This window comes from Armigeres subalbatus, chromosome 2 (genome assembly GCF_024139115.2).
Source record: "Armigeres subalbatus isolate Guangzhou_Male chromosome 2, GZ_Asu_2, whole genome shotgun sequence".
NCBI lineage: Eukaryota > Metazoa > Arthropoda > Insecta > Diptera > Culicidae > Armigeres > Armigeres subalbatus.
This window is the reverse complement of record NC_085140.1, coordinates 186985557-187005251: the sequence shown is the minus strand read 5'-3', so window position 1 is coordinate 187005251 and position 19695 is coordinate 186985557. Positions and strand designations below refer to the sequence as shown.

The 19695-nt window shown below is 39.9% G+C and overlaps 1 protein-coding gene across 3 annotated transcripts in view; it reads right to left on the bottom strand.

The window, feature by feature from the left end:
• Positions 1-19695, bottom strand: part of LOC134211385 (lethal(3)malignant brain tumor-like protein 3) — a 54827-nt gene that overhangs the window by 19750 nt on the left and 15382 nt on the right. Inside the window, exons 1-2 of one of the 3 annotated variants that reach the window (XM_062688184.1) lie at positions 18284-18486; positions 17544-18190 (exon numbers count right to left, since the gene is read on the bottom strand). In XM_062688184.1, the coding sequence (XP_062544168.1) occupies positions 17544-18041 (498 nt within the window). In that variant the 5' untranslated portion in view covers positions 18042-18190; positions 18284-18486. Of the gene's footprint in view, positions 1-1604; positions 1972-17543; positions 18191-18283; positions 18487-19695 lie in introns of those variants that run through there. The other 2 variants (XM_062688185.1, XM_062688186.1) reach the window with 2 other exon arrangements.

The following is a 19695-nucleotide window of genomic DNA, read 5'->3' as shown; positions in this document are numbered from 1 at the left end:
TTGAGGTTTGAGGAATGTGGTCTCGAACCAAGTATAGTGGCGTCATATTGTTTAATCAGTGTTATCAGTTTAGATGTAAGCTTATAAATTAATGATGAATGACATATTTAAAAATCTGACAAGAAAAAAAAACAAATCTGGTAAATAGATTAAAAGGGAAGTTCTTTTTATCCTAGTTTAATGTTTATAATCTGAAAAGAGAAAAATATATTTGTCTAGGTGTCTCTCCAGCGACTAGTCGACAAAGTTAACAATATGATTGTGAATACATGTATATGATTCATCGGGTTAACTTTAGCTATGGGTGATAAGCAAATATCTATATCAGAGTAACAACACAGGAGACAGACTCCTACATTTACTTTTTACGAGCTATACTGCCTATAATCGCATATCAGCGTCATCTTTGCTGGCTTTTCTATTCATATGGGACATTTGTGCGATCGTGGGCAGTTTAAGTGCTTCAATATACCTTCGATGGGATCTACATATGAGCTATGTACTAAAATTCACTTTCTGCTAACTATGATGAAGTTCTTCAAGTTGAACATACGCCAATCAATGGTCGAAAACACGTCGACGATGCAACATTATGTACCCTACATACACACATCTAAATCATATTGTCATTTCTAGCATCCAGATTGCAGTGAATCCAACAGCTGCGATTCACTTTTTTACGCCGAGCTTGAGCTATGTTCAATTAAGCCTTCCGATGTACGACAAATGTTTTCCATTTTTCGTAAAAATATTGCTCAGCATAGGACAAAAATCATGTATATTCCATATCTTGTATTCTCGGAAATCTATTTGCAGCAATCGATTACACAATTGAGTAGCACATTCTGATAGGCTACGAATAAAATTGAAGATAGTCTCCGTTTAAAAGTGAAATATACGTCGTTCATATTCTGCTGCTTCAAGACTGTGGACTGTTTTATAACACAGACACTGAACATGCTGCAATTATTCCAATTAGATATTGAAGGCAAGACGGATGCGTGTTACAATTCATCACAAGGCCACCTACAACCAACGAAAACTTCACTATAACTTCATCATTATCAATATCATCATTAGCATCATCATCATCCCAAAACACCAGAAAGCGTAATCGAAAAAAGACTTCCTCGCGAAACACGGCCTGTCCTCGCCGAACGCTGACTGTTCACATGAATTAGCACGTTTCACAGTGCGGTGGGGCGACCTTCGCCAAAATCGCACAAAGCAGGTAGACCCCGCACAATCGCATGATATACGCAACATTTTTCTATAAGCAAGGCGATACTCTACACTTTACTTCAAACAACTCGGCTTCCACCAACTGTTATAAGTGATAACGCACTACCGAGAACCGCCCAATAGGAACCGATATTTTCCGTGCGGACAAACTGCTTTCCAAACTGCAGCCATGTTGTCGTCGTCGTACACCGCTCGTCATCGCAGACGGTGTTCTATGCATCCCGGCCATCTCATATTCTAATCGAGGAAAAATGGGCAAAGCATAATGAACCCCAGAACAGGATAAGCAAATGCGAGCAGACAGGAATGCTTTTCCTTGAACTGTAGCAGCAGCGTGTGACCGATGATAAAAGTAGATGTACCTGTGACGAAATCACCTGCTCTGCTCCACTCTGAATCGCCTTTCCGCACAGAACTAACTCTCGTTATTTTTTTCGTAAATTTACAATCACTCGCGACTGTAGCCGTCTTATCACATTAATTATCCTGTATTAGATAGTGTGGTGCACCTCTTTCCAGTTCGGTGCACTTTTTTCGCTAACAACTACGCACTTTAGGGGTTTTGTGCCGAAAACCAACTCAAGAGGTACACACTTTGACACATGATCTCACATTTTCAAGCTTCACAGATTCATGCTCTGTGTGTCGGAGCTTCACAGCTTCGAAGCGGCGAGGCGACGGACGATGTGTTGTAGACGGTGCTCTACGGTTAACAACTGCTCGCCGTTTGCTTCTAGCGACGGGCAACTGCTGGAGCCAGTCAGCAGTGAAGGAACTCTCGCTCACGTTGTTGAGCTGAAATACATGTTTTCCTCCATTCGAACGAAACAGTGGCTCTCAGTGCGGTTGGCTTGCCAGCCAGTATCAGAGTTTTAGCTTTGCTAAAAACGTATAGATATGGATATGAAATACCTACATGTGCTCGCTTGAAAAGCACGCTGCAATGGCACGGTGTGTACTTCCCAGTGGCTCACAAACTTGCAGTAATCATCGGCAAATTTAAAATGGATGACCGATGAATAAACGTACTGAAAACGTGTTTTTTTTCTTCTTGGAAGCCGTAAGATATAAGCTGTTTAAATAATTATGCCTTCTTGATTGTTTGAAAAATGCTGCTAAGTTAGGAATTAACCATTGTTAAAATTAAAAGCTCAATTCAAGACAAAATTTTCAAAACGACTTATCTACTTTTGTAACACTATCAATAGGTAGGTGATGGTTTCGGCTACTTGTTGATGGCGTTGGTTTGCGTCGAAGTGCTATCAGATTCGTCAAATCGACGTTTAAATCTTTGTTTACAAAAGCAGATAAGTCGTTTTGAAAATTTCGTCTTAATTACTAAATAAGCAAGTGGAAATTGCATCGACAAATCGTTCGAATTATTGTTATTACACTAGGATCACTTTTTACGTGGTTGGTTTTTGTCGATTTCTCGGTATAACTCAATGTTCATAATTTTTAGATTTTTCCTCCATTGTAGTGTAGTTTTATAACTTATAAGACCAGAAAAAAAAACAATTACAAACCGCGTAAAATCAAATTTCACAAATTATGTATCCATTGTATTGATTGAATGTATCCATTGATGCTGGGTCATTAGGCCGAAGGCCGAAGGTCATTAGGCCGAAGGCCATTAGGCCGAACGGTCATTAGGCCGAATGGCCATCAGGCCGAACGGTCGTTGAATGAAGGAAGAAGGAAAAAGGAAGAAGAAAGAAGGAGAAAGGAAGAAGGAAGAATGAAAAAGGAAGAAGGATGAAGGAAGAAGGAACAGGGAAGAAGGAAGAAGGAAAAAGGAAGAAGGAAGAAAGAAGAAGGAAGAAAGAAGAAGGAAGAAGGAAGAAGAAAGAAAAAAGTAAGAAGAAATAAGTAGGAAGAAGGAAGGAGGAAGGAGGAAGAAGGAAGAAGGAAAAAGGAAGGAGGAAGAAGGGGTAAGGGAAAAGGAAGAACGAAGAAGGAAAAAGGAAAAAAGGAGAAGGAAGAAGAGAAGAAGGAAGAAGGGAAGAAGGAAAAAGGAAGAAAGGAGAAGGAAGAAGGGAAGAAGGAAGAAGAAGAAGGAAGAAGGAAGAAGGAAGATAGAAAAAGGAAGATAGAAGAAGGAAGAAGGATGAAGGAAGAAAGAAGAAGGAAGATGAAAGAAGGAAGAAGGAAAAAAGGAAGAAGGAAGAAGGAAATATGGAAGGATGAAGATAGAAAGAAGAAAGAAGAAGGAAGAAGGAATAAACAATAAGGAAGAACGAAGAAGTTAAAAAGGAGAAAAAAGCGAAGAAGGAAGAAGTTAAAAAGGCAGAAAAAACGAAGAAGGAAAAATGAAGAAGAAAGAAGGAATAATTGAGAAGGAAGAAGAGAAAATGAAGAAGGAAGAAAGAAAAAGAAAGAAGAATAAAAAAAGACGGAGAGAAGGAAGAAAGAAGGAAGAAAAAAGAAAGGAGGAAGAAGAAAGAAGAAGGAAACAAGAAGAAGAAAGTAGAAAGAAGAAGCGTGGGGAAAAGAAGAAAAAACAGAAGGAAGAAGGAAGGAGGGAGAAGAAAGAAGGAAGAGGAAGAAGGAAGAACCAAGAAAGAAGAAGAATGAAGGAAGAAAGAAGGAAATGCAGAAGAAGAAGAAAGAAGGGAGAAGAAATAAATAGCATAGAAGAAGGAAATAGGAAGGAGCAAGAAGGAAGAGCGAAAAAAAGAAAGAAGGGCAAAGAAGACAGCACTCTTCTTTTTGCTAATTCGGCCTAATGACCGTTCGGCCTAATGACCTTCGATCAAATGGCCTTCGGCCTTTATTCGGACTCCGCAAAACGCTCCGATCGAATAGTGTTGGTCGCCGTACCAAACTGACTATCTACAAAACGCTTATTAGACCTGTAGTTCTCTACGCACACGAGACGTGGACGATGCTCGTGGAGGACCAACGCGCACTGGGAGTTTTTGAAAGGAAAGTGCTGCGTACCATCTATGGTGGAATGCAGATGGCGGATGTAGCACAACTTGCATCAGCTGTTGGCAGTAACATCGATCGTTCACACCGCGAAAATCGGAAGACTGCGGTGGGCCAGAATGTCGGACAGTAATCCGGTGAAAATGGATCTCGACAACGATCCGACGAGAAAGAGAAGACGAGGTGCACAGCGAGCAAAGTGGATCGATCAAGTGGAGGAAGATTTGCGAACCCTCCGCAGACTGCGAGGTTGGCGACGCGTAGCCATGGACCGAGTTGAATGGAGAAAACTTCTATGCACTACACAGGCCACTCCGGCCTTAATCTGATAATAAATAAATAAATAGTCTGTGCCCTTTTTTGGCATATGAGACCATCCAACCAGCCGGCAGGCAGTTCTTCATCCTCCCATATTTTCCGGATAATGTGGTGGATCGATTGATGCAGCTGCTCACTTCCGTGTTTGAGAAGCTCAACCGGGATCTCGTCCTTCCAGCAGTTCTACTGTTTTTCAGCTCATTGAGAGCCTTCATTACCTCGTTCAGCGTTGGTGGTTCCATAGCCTGACCGTCGCCATGTACATCCTGCTCCTTAATACACCTTCATTTTCACCGTTCAACAAAACTTCGAAGTGATCCTTCCACCTGACTGCCACCATAGTCTTGTCTGTTTTATACAGCTGTATGATACAAATATGGTCCCCAAAATAAAATGAGCGTGAACAAAGCGTTTTATTAAGCCCCCTCAATGTGGGCCGCCTATCCGAATGAGTGTTTTTCTTACTTGACTTGTTTTCATGGCTTGTTATGATTCGAAGATGTTTGTGACTCTCTGTATCGTTGTTCGTAATCTATTGAGAGCGATTTTTGCAAATCCTGGTAACAAAAATATAGAGAAATGCATTCGGAGACGGAAAACTTTCACTTTCCCCACACGTGGTAAATCTCAGATAAGGTCTTAAAACATATTTTTTCACGATTTTTGTTGTTCATATCAATGTTTTTGTAGTTGGAATTCAAAATTATACAGATAACTAAACTATCAATGCAATAATTGAAAGTTTTGAAAACGAACTTAAAAAATATTCCTATTTATTGACACGCAAAACAACTTATGCAAAAGATAAACTTGGCAGATCAATAAACTCTAAATCTAGTTTGTTGAAATGGTTCATTATTTCTTGTTGTACTGGTTCAACGAATTGATTTGAATGGCCATGTATGATTGTGAAGTGAAATTGATGAATCCTATGCTTTATCATCGAAATATTTGCGAGACCTCCCCCTCCAATGAAAACATGAAAAACAATGGAATAAATATTCAGAAGCGACGATTTTTGCGAATTCTACCTCTTCAACGACGCTACATTGGCACTGAAACTTGAAGTCTTGGAAAAAAAATGACAAACAATTATCGGAAGCGACAAAAAAAAACTTCAGAAGGTAAGGTACCATTACCAACGTGGAATTGGAACGTGACGGATCAGGCAGTAAAGAGCGGAAGTTACCCAAAAGCGTCCAACGGGAATAGATGGGTGCAGGGAACAGATTTTTCGAATTTTGAAGAAAACAAAAACCTGGACCATCGATGAAGAAACGCGAGCATCACTCCACGTTCACCAACGAAATGAGTCACAATTTTTAGTCATTTCTCCAAATGGCCCTCGTGTAATAATTGAGTTTAAATTTATCTCTCTCCAATCCCGTGGAAGTAATAGAACGTAATTATATAGCTTTTCAATCTGCATCATGGATTTCGTCATGCTTATTGTCAGTATACTTTTACTATTTAGCCGATATCAAACGTTTGCTTTGGGAAACACTGTTGTACGCTATAAGCTTGATGAGCATAAGAATGTATTAGTCACCGACGTCGTATGTAGTTAGTGGGATCGTGAATCGAACCGATAGGTTACTAAATATTCCTTCCGGTGCGGTGGTCGAGCTGGTAAATCTCCCTCTCAAAAAGCGTACCTTCGATAAACTCACTATTACCTAAATTGTGGTACTTTCGTCTCCACTAATGTCTTCCACGAATATTCCATGATTTTTAATTACCCTCCGACGAGAGCGAGTGCTGTGGCTGAGATTTTTGTTTGATGGTCGCACCGACTAGCTCCTCGCTGCTGGCTGTAATAACGGGTGTGCTTATGACGTTGTTTGCAGAGTAGGCAAAATTCAATTGAATGAAGAGTGCGAAGCGATACTTTTACTATATTAAAATTAGGTTGGGCGAGGTTATGATACCATTATCTGTTGGCTCGTGCGATTAATCTGTTTCTGCTTTGCATGTCGAACATAGTTTAACTATTATTTGCAACTTATACCTGATATGATGAAAGGATCCTATAGGAGAAATTTGTAGTGCACAATCAAATCCGATTAGAAAACAGTAACAGTGAAGTGTACAATTATCAATGTGTTATTTTTCACGGGGCTTAGCGGTATATAGGGTAAAATGCCCAATTGTGGACCCCCTAGTAGCGGAGTTTTGCTCTTCCTGGCATAAGGAGTGGAAATTTTCAACATATTAATGTCGCGTCTAATATCAAGTTCTGTATCTCCCCTTCACGATAAAACACTCAAATTAACGTCGTGTATTTGTAAAACACTCTAATTAACGCTGCAATTAACATTTCATAGTCTGAGAGAATTTGTCCTATAGTAGACCACCTGGGGGTCCATAATAGGAAATTGCTTTCCTATAGTTAACACTTCATTCGATTTTCATGTTCCATTTCGAGATGTTCTTCTTCCCTATTATAGACCCCATAATATTCCTATTACAAACACTCTCGTGTTTATTTTTTAACAAAAGTGTAAAAAGCATCTATTTTTACTTTTTATAGCATTTCTATAGCATCTTCTGACGGAATTTCATAGAAAAATGTTTATATTATGCTGTAATAATGCAAATATGGCTGGAGGGTCCACTATTAGTTAGAGGCCCACTATTGGACATTATATCCTATGAAGCTGCAAAGCAAAGTCTCCAGAAGTTGAAGAATCATCTTATGAAGGACAGCTATGGAAAAACACAGAGAAATAGACGTCTCACTTAGAACAATATGCAATCAAAATAATCGTCACGGAATCTTGTTCGTTAAATTCTAAATTCACTGTTTGGACAAGCGGCGAACCAGCGCGTGGTACACGGTTAGATCAGACAACCCAAAATGAAGTTCAAACAACTCAAAATTAAGTTCATTTCACTTAATTTGGACCGTTGGTGGGGGAAGCCAATTTTGAGTTGGATGGCCGAACTCGGATTTGAGTAGTTTCCGTTTGATCCCGTGTGAAAAAGTACCTAAATATTAAGTTGTTTCCACCTAATGTTAAGTTCAAATAGGTTTTAACAACCTAAATTTAAGTTCAAACCCTTTAACCTAGCTTTGGCTTCCCCCATCGAACTGCTATCGTTGGGTGGTTTTCTTTCTCTGTTTTTGATATCAAAGGATGGAATGAAAGAGATGCCAGATCGAAAACAACTCAAAATTTAGGTTGTTTGATCTACCCGTGTAGTGTGTAAACGTCAAGCACAAGCAAAATCGATGGAAGCGCCATCAGTGACCGATTGACCACCTTAAAACAATTGAATCCACTGTTGTTTTTCTAGGGAAAAAATATCTTCTAAGGAAAACGCTGAAATAAATTTGTGTAGATTGGCTTACAAACAAGTTGATTTATAGCCTATTCAGAATACGACCTTTAGAGAAAGAAAATTTAATGTATTAGCATTGCCATCAAGTTATTCTTAGCAAAGAAAAAATGGCGTAATCTGAATAGGATATTACTGGTTTGCTCTTTTTGGCAAATGAAGTACAGAACCAAGCATACAATAGAGGTTATAAACCATAGAGGGATTGTCGCTGCGGTACCCTATGAATTTCGGTTATGTTCTCGAGTCGTTTTGAGTTGCACAGAGGAATACGACGAATATGGCAAAGCTACATATAGTTTCTCGGGCCTGTTGCTTCACATCACTAGTGTAGCAACTATACAAATTTAACAACAAGACACATGAAATTTCATAAAAATAATTATCAAAAATGCAACTAGTACACTTCTTCTTCTACATTCAAACTGGGACTTGGCCTGCTTTTCAACTCAATATTCTATTAGCATTTCCTCAAATGAAGTTGAAGGCTTTCTATGTCCGCTATTGCATAAATATGTATCTTGTTCGGTAAGTCCATGGTGTCGAGAAAGTTTCCAACCCGAAAACATCCACCGAGAATCGAATTCGCCTTCATCGGATTGGAAATCCTACGCCTTTGCTCGCAAGGCTACTAGAGACCTAGTACACATTACCTTCAATTTGTATACGTAACAACAAGCAAATAATATAAATAATATAATATAAAAACGTTGCGTCTATCGAACTTTTTTCCTCGGTTCTAGCACGTCGCAATCTTCTTTTAGCTCTAAGACAGGTTCTATGAAGGTCCACGATAGTGCTTGATCACCAATATACCGATGATGATTGCCGAGTGGGTTATTCTACCTGGGAATAGTAGCGTCACATGCCTGTGTCAGTACATCGGATAACTTGTCGCCACTCAGGCCTAGCGTCCGATTTTCCCATTTTAGGGACTTGGGGTTCTATTGGAGGCATAATAACTGACCATAAAACGTACTTCCTGATGGTCACTGAAAGTATATCCCTCAAGATTTCTCAATTCAGGCTGTATTCTCCATCCCGCGCTGCAGAAGATCACATCGATGCATAACTCATCGCGCGGTCCTCTGAACGTCAATGCTTGTATCTCGTTCAGCAGGACTACGTTTAGTACTGCTAGCGACTCTAACAGGATGTGACCTCCAGAGTTGGTGAACCTGGAACCCCAGTAGGGTCCACTGCCCCCGCGTTGGAGTCACCCGCTACAACTAATACGACGTTTAACTAGTTAGCTTACCTTCAAGACTATCTATAACCCTACTATACTGCTTTGTATTCCATCTAGGAGGACAACTACAGAAGTAAACACCTGAATGTAAACACCCGTAACTATAACAAAACCCACATCATCAGGAGATGATAGTATCTCCTGGATAAGGTATCGTTCGCAAGAAACGGGTCGGATAGCAAGGTAACACTCACCTTATTCTCATAAACCGACCGTTATAGCAGCGCTGGCGCTGCCTCGCAGTGGTTGAGGTTCAACTGGGTTACCTGCATATTCTAGCCCGTTTGGCGGCCGGACAGGCCTGTCCGCTGGATGGGTGTTTATTGTCTATATCGGAAGCACAGATCAAATACCTCGGTGCGGCCTGACAGGTGTGAGCTTTGTGGCTATCTGCTCCACAACGTTGGCACAGCTTACTCTGAGGTTGTTCGTTTATGCTCACCAGGCATATGCACCTTCTTGGCATCAGTCAAGTGTACTTGGAATGAGGCCACCTGCGTTCCAGGTCTTCCCAACCTAAACCGAATCGCGGTGTCCTGGATTTCAAAGCCACACTAATCTTTCACTGCGCCCACCAGGTTACCGGCTTCGGTTATTTCGTCCATTCCGCGGCACTGGACGACCTCTACGGCGCATAGAGCTCTCACCCCTCGCTATCCCTCACAAAATCACAAAGTACCTCCTCTGTCAACTTTTTATACGCGGAACCGTGCAGCACCTCGCTTTAGGACGAGAATCATCTCACCCTTCTGCGTTCTACGGATGTAGTTGACATCCTTCCCTAGACCATACCCCACTGGGACATCGCATCGACGTGTTTATTTAGCACTTCCACAGTTATTAACTGCTAAATTGATAAGCCAAGTTACCATTTATGCATGCGTATAAGATGAAAATTTCCTAGACCGGGACCGCCAATCGAACCCAACCACCTTCAGCATGATCTTCCTTTGTAGTTGTCGCATCTTGCCGCACGGCTAAGGAAGTCCCCTTGACGATAATTGCTCCGCCTCTGTCCTTTCTACCGTGACCATTGAAAGGTGTGGCCTTTTCTCTAAGGGCACAACATTCACTTCCTTCACGTCGGATGCTAAGCCGACCTTAACAGCTTAGGAGTCACCCCAGTTACAGCCATGCGTCTGCGGAGTTCAGCAGTCTGACATTCTGCTAGATGTATTTCCTGTTTTCCTGGTTGGTCAACACTGTCTTAATTACACTTGTTAGAATAGGGCCGTCTATTTTTACGCCTCCCGGCACAGGAAAATTTTAGGCCTTTTAGGAAAATTTGAAGTACTCATCGCAATTGGGTCCCCTTGCAGCTGCAGACAAATACTGCTGGAGTAGTCGTGATCCCATGGTTATCTATACATTTCTTGCGGCATGCAGGGAGGCCATGCACCCAACCAGCGGTTGTTACATTTTCCAACAATTCTGTATAGGAATCTACCAAAACCTGTACAAGAACTGGGCATATGCGAAATTGCAAGATTTTTATACAAATATTGCATAAGAATCTAACAATTTTGTAAGCTTTTCTTACATTTTTCGCATAAGAATCTAACAATTTCGCATATGCCCAGTTCTTATACAGGTTTTGGTAGATTCTTATACAGAATTATTTGAAAATTTAACAATCGCTGGTTGGGTGTGCGAGGGTTGATACTTCAGAGCCAGATCAGCGCTAGTCTGGAAGAAACATCTGAGCCTACTCCCACCCAGTAGGTAAAACTGGGTGACAGAATTGGACGGCGTGACCAGCCCGCTAAGGTTTAGGAGACGATTAGCCCACTCGCCGTTTCAGGTCGGTGTCACTCGGCCTTACTGAGAGAGTAGAATGACTCGGCTGCCAGGCCTCGCATTCACAGTAGTATCACAATATCTTAAAACAGGGTCAATTGACATGCCGCCAGTATACCATAATCAGGATCTTACTGGCATTAATCCTGATGTGCCGATTGGCACTCCCGCTGGATTTCTGCGCTTTGAGCGGCTCACGATAGCTTTGATAGAGCCTGCTTGCAGATACGTGCAGCTTTCTGTAGGGGGTTAACAGAGCCCACTGCCCGTGGGGAGGGGTCGTCAAGCCCTTGGACATAGTCCTTGATGCCCCCACGACTTTCCACTTCATACGGGGCAAGTGGCAAGGCAAGTTCCGATTTGTATTGTTCAACGGAACTAATTTTAAGAATAATAACATAATGCTCATATTATTTCTGAATTGTAGTATTTTCAGATCATGGATGGAGGTTGGCTGCTTGACGGATTTTTGTTTTCGTAATAACACAGACAAACAGACGTAACACTTCACATTTCAGCATCGATCACATGTTCAATGGTTTATTTGAATTACATCTGTGTTACGCGACTGTGGCAAGAGCATTTAAAATCGATTTTCAGTTTCCCGGTTTTTTCCCTGTTGGAGAAACTGATACTGAAATATCATATTAGCGGATCTTAACAAGAAATCCGATAATTTTTATGTTTGGACTAGGAAGCTCTTCGAATGAATCAATCCCAGTTTTGTCACATGCGGAATCGAAGGAATTAGAATCCACAATACTTTCTTGAGGATTCTAAATCTAGAACAGAGAATCTCCAAATATAAGTCAACCTAGGGCTGCAAGACTCTTCAACAACGATAATCAATCAATCAATTCAAATGATCCGCCCAGCCCGTTGTTAATATAATAAACAAGATGGGCTCGCTTGACTGTGGATATACAACAGTAATACAACAAATCAAGCATCCGAAACATATTCAATTTGCAAAAAAGAGCTAACCGCGGTAGAGGAAGGTACTCGGATCCTGATGGCTTTTCCGTAAACGTGACCTTTAAGTGGTCTTGCTGTGTAGGGGTTATCACGCCTATCTAGAGAATAGGAGGTTGAGCGTTCGAGTCCCTCCAAGACACGTGGATTCTCTTTCGCAAATTTCATATCAATTTGTCCATTTCGAAACATGTGGTATGGATATGCACAGCCAAGATATTTAACAAAAAATGAGAGCAAACTAACAATAAGCTCTGGTATTAAGATTATATTGAAAACAAAACTTGATGTCGATTATTATTTAATAAAAATTGATATCGGAGCATGTTTTCAATATGCATTCCTCAGTTATCATAATGATAGCAACTTTACATCAAATTATACTGTCGATTATCTAAAGTGAGTTACTGACGAAGATTAAATTTAACCTGCAAACAAAATTTGCTGTTGTTGTTTGGAATGCTCATAATAGTAATCTAATTGAGTACTCATTTTGATATCAAATTAAGAATCTCATGACAACTTAATAATCATTAATTTCATTGACAGCAAAATTTGTTTTTATTTTGATTCCACAGTGTAAAAATATGCTCTGCTGTGCTGTGTTTCTGCTGTGTTAATCGTTTATCCATACAAAACGTGATCAACTGGAGTAACCAAATAATTGACATCAGAACATCAAATTTTGATTTCAAACTTTGCTCGGGAAGGGTCTCATTTAGGTCCACTTTGTCAGGGGGAGAATGCGGAGCACTGAAAACCTACCCCGACATGTGCGACATCTGGATTTGGTTCTAAAATGTTAACAACAGTGTTAATTCTCTACCACCTTTTTGTTATGGCGAGGCAATTTTAATGCACACTTCGATACTTTATCAAAATCAAACTCTCAATCATACAGAAATATAACGATGTAGTATGCTTGAGATACCTGCTTGATTATAGGGACTCAAAAAAGAATTTAATTGCAGTAACTAATCGAATATAAATATGCTCGCATTAGCGATTGCGCCCTATCACCGGTTCTAAGCTTCGATGCAGAGTACACGAGCTTTGTTCGCCAGTGACAGGCGTACGGGGCCCTTGACTTTTGTTTATTTTTTTGTGTGAAATGATTCGCCTTATATCAAAGATGGCAAGAAGCAACAAGATACCCGACTTCTATGATTTTACGGACACCCGAACTAGTATGTGGTAGTAGCGGATTGTGTTAAAATAATAATCGGAGATACGAAATGAAAGCATGAATTATTTGAATGAGATTTGAATTTCAAAATCGAAGCAATCGGCGTTCGAATAGTAGACGCCCATTAGCACACGAATATGAACTCGATTGATAGAACGAAACAAAAAACGAGACGATACTAATTTGAATATTGGGTACATCATCTATGTATCACTAGAGCTACTCGTTCTGTCAGAACATACTTGTGAGTACACAGCACATGATAATTCAGATATTCGACGGATGCCCTAAGGATATTCGCTCGGCCGCGACATGGAGCGGTAGGTAGCTGGCCATGATTCGGGGTATTTTTTTTGTGTAAAAGAGAGAAAGTAGGAGGAGTAAAAAAAAGAGATAAGAAATGCCCCGAATCATGGCCAGCTACCAACCGCGCCATGTCGGGGCCGAGCGAATCCTTAGGACATCCGTCGAATATACGAATACTGTCACTATTAAGTTTAATTCGATTTTAATTCAAGAATCGGACCAAAGCCTAATAGTGATGAAATTTTGATTTTACTACCATTGAAAAAACGCCATCTCTTGCATTAATCGTTTTGACTGGTACCTTATTGTTTGGAGTTGCAAAATGTAACAAGGGTATAAAAAATCTAAAAAATAATTGTAGCTTTTCTACCTAAGTCACATATATTTGTGATGCGTAGTTAGTGGAACGGGTGATTTGTCCATAAGGTACACCGGGGCAAGTTGAAATGCGGGGTAAGTTGAAACGGAAGCTGTAATTTAGATCAGCAATGACCGAATGCCCTGATTATTTTTTTCAACCAATTACTCCCCTAAACGCACCTTCTGACTGCCATTCCCGGAGAATTGCAATTACTAAAAGCAATCCCTGCCACTGTTTATTTTTCGCCTTTTGCAAAATCCAAACCAACTTTTTGACGTGCCAATGAAACAGATCTCAAAATGATGTTTGGAAGAGTTTTTTCATCAAATTTTCACGGTAGGTAATCATTCAATGTTGAATAAGCATAACGATTATGAAAAATTGATGAAAGATACGTTTTAATTTTTGTATTTTGCTCGTTTCATATTGCTCCGCATTTTCAACCCATCAGGGCAAATAGAAATGCGTGGTGCGGGGCAAGTTGAAACAACGATCCAATACGTCACTCTCACAATTTATATTTTCAGAATTCAACAACGCCCATATTGTCATGAATGCAACCCTCCTACAATCTTCACTAAAAAATAAAATGAAAAGGGGCCATGTTTAAGCTGCACGGTCTAGTTTTGAGAATCTTAATCTACTTTACCTCGCTGTGAGCACTGGCTCTCAAAAAATAAAACATAGAACATGTAAACATTTCGTTAACTCCACCTTTCACTTCCCCAGCCCCCCTTTCTCCAATCGAGAGTCTATGAGAGATACGCTGGTTAATTAATGTGGATTTATGAAGAAGCCACAGCCGAATTAATCAAGCGTACAATTCAAAGAAAGAGTATAGAATATAAAAATCTGTGATGTGAATGTGACTTTTATGCGAGTAAATATCAAAATGAGACAACACAAGTTGGATTTGATTTTTAGATTTCTACAACAAAGCCTAACAGGAGACAATTTTAAGCTAATTTCTGAAAGAAAACCAAAATCGCCAAAAAAAACATGGGACTTTCTTGTTAATTTTGGCAGTATAGTCATCTTTACAACCTCGTGCATCTTGAGCCTCACTTAGTACATATATTTTGTTTTTAATACGGTACAGTTAGCTTATGTCTGTATACAGCGCAGTGTTTCAACTTACCCCGATATGCGGGGCAAGTTGAAACGATGCATATAAAAAAATAATTTTAGTTTGCAAAATATTTATAAACAAGTTTAGTAAGGTTGCTTATTTTTTATGTATAATCTTTGGCCCGAACTAGCAAACACCGCAAACGGATTCAAAACTTATCAAAGGGTGATTTTTTTACAGCACTTCAAAGTTCAACTTTGAAAAAACCGTTTCAACTTGCCCCGGTGTACCTTACAAGAAAATTCATTTTACTACAAACGTCTCTTTCAATCAGCACCTTTGGCCCAGTCCTTTATTCAAATCTAATTCAGTATAAAAAGATAATACATATCAAAAATCAAATTTCAAACGAAACTAATTCCAACGAAACCAAAATTAGTTCAAAACAGAATCAAATTGAATCCTCTGTCCACGGTTGGTGAAATCAGATCTCGAAGGCAACTTATGGAATACTCGGTAGATTCGATTCCTCTTAGAGGTGTGCGGCAGTTTTGCTTTTGTACATCGCTGTTTAAAATCTGTCACGACACTGATCTATTCAAAAGTCCGAAGACGTTTCAGAGAAAATTTCGAAGAACATCAAGTGGAAATTCCAAAGATCATCAAGTCGAAATTTCACGGAAATTTTGTAAAATGTTCTGATCGATAACCCTAAGCCTTCCTGTTGATATACAAATGCAAATAACTCTCGGCGAAAGTTGTTATACTTTTCTTGGAAATTCTCGTGGAAATTCTTAAAAATCATCCGTTGAAATCCAAAGAATTTTCTTATAAATTCCAAAAGATTTCCCATTAAAATTTCTAATAAATTCAGTTCCGTAATAGTTTCAGAATAATTTTCGGCAATTTCCTGATGACATTCCAGCAGAAATTCCGGTAAATTTCTCCTGAAAATTTCGGATAGTTTTCCGCCTGGTTTGCGATTTGACCAACTAAGTGAAAACAACAGACATCGTTAGAGTTCGTACGACGATGTTTTTGATGAGTGGATGTGGTTCAATGTGTTAAGTATGTCTGTTCCTCTAGGTAAATACGCAAGCGCGAGTGAAAATAGCATATTTTGACTTTAATGGAAACCTTTAAATCGTTTTCGATGCCGCACATACATTTATTGGCTAAAAATATTAATTGTCAACAAAAAACTATTATGTTGGAAATCCACGAAATGAATATAAAATTATAAGGTTTTCCCAGTTGTTTAATTTTTTCCAGCAAAAGCATTAGTGTGGCGCCTCGAATGTTTTATAAATCAAATATTTTTGTGTCGGGTGAATACATTGATCACGATTTCTGGTCTCACTTTCTAGAACAATGCTACCGTTTAAAATGTTTATTGATTCATCGGCAGCCACGCAGCCACGTGCCCCCTGGTGTCATATTTAAAAATAGTATGTAAAATAAGTGCGGGCCCTCCTTAGCCGTGCGGTAAGACGCGTGGCTACAAAGCAAGACCATGCTGAGGGTGGCTGGGTTCGATTCCCGGTGCCGGTCTAGGCAATTTTCGGATTGGAAATTGTCTCGACTTCCCTGGGCATAAAAGTATCATCGTCTTAGCCTCATGATATACGAATGCAGAAATGGTAACCTGGCTTAGAAACCTCGCAGTTAATAACTGTGGAAGTGCTTAATGAACACTAAGCTGCGAGGCGGCTCTGTCCCAGTGTGGGGATGTAATGCCAATAAGAAGAAGAAGAAGAAGAAGATGTAAAATAAGTAAAATAAAGTATGTGTCGATTTTCCTGAGCAATAACATTGTCCTTCCTCGTAAATATCAAGATACATGAAACTCGCAAGCGATTGTCACAAACTGGAACAGAATAAAATAGGTCAATCAAGATCGTCTGCCGCACAGCTAGAACAGTAATAGGTTTTTGATAATGTATTCGGCTGAAAATTCATTTGTTGTCAATATTCAGACGCAAACATAGCCATTTGTTGATATGATTCCAGTTTTGATGCTGTCCATTTTTGGTGACTCGGTCACCGATGTTCTTTGGTATACTTGGGAAACTGTCAAGCATAAAATGAATTGGAATCTTAACAAATTTGATTGCAGCAAGTTGAACTCGAGGCCGATCCTAGTTGATTACTATTGAATTTTTGATATAGGTCTGCCATCGACTTTAAAAGTTTCAAAAGTTATAGAACAAAAATTGCTGATTACGAGTCTGCTTACTCCTTTTTCCAGTGTCATACTTGACTGACTATTTTGGAATTCGAACGTTTATAAAACTATGATCAAATCATTTAACATATGTGGTCAGAGCTACAACACTACGCAAGTACTTTGCTACTATAATATGTCGGGAAGAAGACGGCTTCGGCAGGTTTTGTTCTATTATTGTAAGGGGGTTTTCCATAAACCAATTATGCTCAAATTTGGCCTAAACATTCTTTGCATATCAAAACATAGTGTGAACAAATTTCATGAATCTGGTCAAAAAAAGCTCCCTTGACAATAATAGAACAAATCATGCCGAAGCCGTCATTTACCCTAGACGACAAATATTATCATCAGATTTTTAGACAAACTACACAAGACATATGTTTTTTCCTAATAATTATATAGTATCCGAATTATTCTTGGAATAGGTATACCAATAAAAATGTTTAAATCGATACGGATTATTCAATATCTTGTAAGCATTATTTCTTAAATAAACTGTTCATACATGTTTGTAATCAATAGCAAATACAAATAAAAAATATCACTCACCTTCTGTTGAAAAGCTTTTATTGTACCCGCGGACACAAGCTGAACACCGGTTGTTGCTCCACTGGCCCCAGGATTGGTCGCCACGATGACTTTCTGCATGCTGCCCCCGTGGATAAACTGCTGCTGTTGGGGATCCGCTGTTGCCACCACGTTGATGGGAAATGCCCCCGGTGGGAGCGTATTGTCCTTGTTTAGTACAATGACCGAGGCGGAATCCACCCCCGATCCGGCACCTCCGCTCGCAGCCATCGAAAGCGAACTGCCGTCCAGCCCTGCTTGAGCCGCAGTAGCGAATGAAAGTTGTTGAGGTGCCACCGACAGTGGCACCGAATTCGGCACCAAGAGCGAGCTCGTAGCATTGATGGTTAGCGGTGTCCCACCGGGGAACAGAATTGGTGAGTTCCGTTGCACGATTACCTTTTGCTGACCACCGCTGCCGAATGCCCCGGTTGGGGAAATGAGCTTGTCAATTAGGTCGCTATCGTCGGGTTCCATCATTGGGATTCGGGGGGAAACTGGTTTGATCTCAAGGACGAACTGTCAAAATGCACCTCTTTACTGCACACGTATGTCACTTCCACTTGTTTCCGAGGTTATCACGCTGCAGATTAATGTGATGGTTGACGAATACCTGGCTTGTCTGTCGTCTGTTGGGGGTAGATAAGAGAAGCAGTTGTTTTAGTTATAACCAGGTATTAAGGAAAATTGTTTTCACGGGTTTAGTTTTGCTCGCCACTCACGTTCAGCAGTTTCAAAGGACACCTCTGGCGAAGCCTGATTACATCCGTAATGTCAATACAATTTCACAGTGAAAAACACTTTTCTATGTGACGAGTTCGCGAGAGCGCTATAGTCGTTGTAACGCACTGAATGAATACTTTCTGCGCTTCTGTCGGTTACCTATTCCTGGCTCGCGGGTGCGATGCATCGACAGAAGAAACAAGCAATGTGCGATGTACCGAGGGTGAGATAAATCGGTGAGAAATGCATATTCATGCTGAGTGAGTGTGAGAGAGTAGCGTGAGTGCCGGTGCGTATTTCGAACCAAATGGATCTTTCGTATGCACTTTTGTGAGAACCTTTGCCATTGGAGGGGAGCTAATTATGATTTTGCCGTGGATAATGTTTAAATTACTTATTCGATTTCTATGCTTTTATGCTTGAATCACAATATGTATTATAATGGATTACCGAAAAGCAATCAATGATTTATAGCGCACTATGATTGAACAGCCGTTCAACGAACATTGAACATAAACATTGAAGACTTTGTTTGTGTGTGTTCGTGACATGGCTGCCTGTTTCATAGTCATACATTTGCTTCTTCTTATCAACAAAAAGCTACGTGCTGTTTTAGGGGTTAGTGGAATGCCTGAAGATGCGCCTTTGAATATCACGAGGATATTGGAGTCGTTTTCGAATGTCTAATCTAATTTTAGTTTCGTTTTGCAGTGATAAGGTTACACTATTCAAAACTTACTGAGTTAATTTGTTCTGCGAATAAAACAAATCGTATTTTAGCGACAGATTAATAGCACGTGTATCATAGTTGTACAAGCGTTTATGAATGAAAGCACATTTTTCATCTAATCTTTTAGCTAACATGCAAATTCGCACTGCAGTGCCCATGATTTCATAGTTGACGTATCAACCATTTGAAATTTCAGCAAATTTAACTTATTACGCGTTTATAAGGAATATTCAACCGTTACAACATCGATACGTTGCTTATTCCAACTCTCATTTAAGTGTTGACGGGTTGAAATGTTTTAAATTCGCTTTGTTTGTCCCTAAACTATTCGAAACACATGCGAAAGTGCAATGGTTGATACGTCAACTATGAAATCATGGGCACTGCAGTGCTCAAATAAATCACAAAACTAATATAGTAAATGAACTGTATTGCATGCTTTTGTATTCAATGTAGTCGAGAACAGTAACAGTTCATATTTTTTGTACCTATACTGATCCCTTAAGAGGAAGAGGGAGTCTCTGTACTCTCCACTTCCTTCTAAGAAATAAGGTTTCAAAACCGTCCTGCCAAAGCACGAAAAAAATAGAAGGAAGCTGGGGACTTCAGATATTCCTTCTAACTCTAACATTGGAAGTAATTCTTCTCCCATCGTACTGAGCAATCAGTTCGAATTGACCA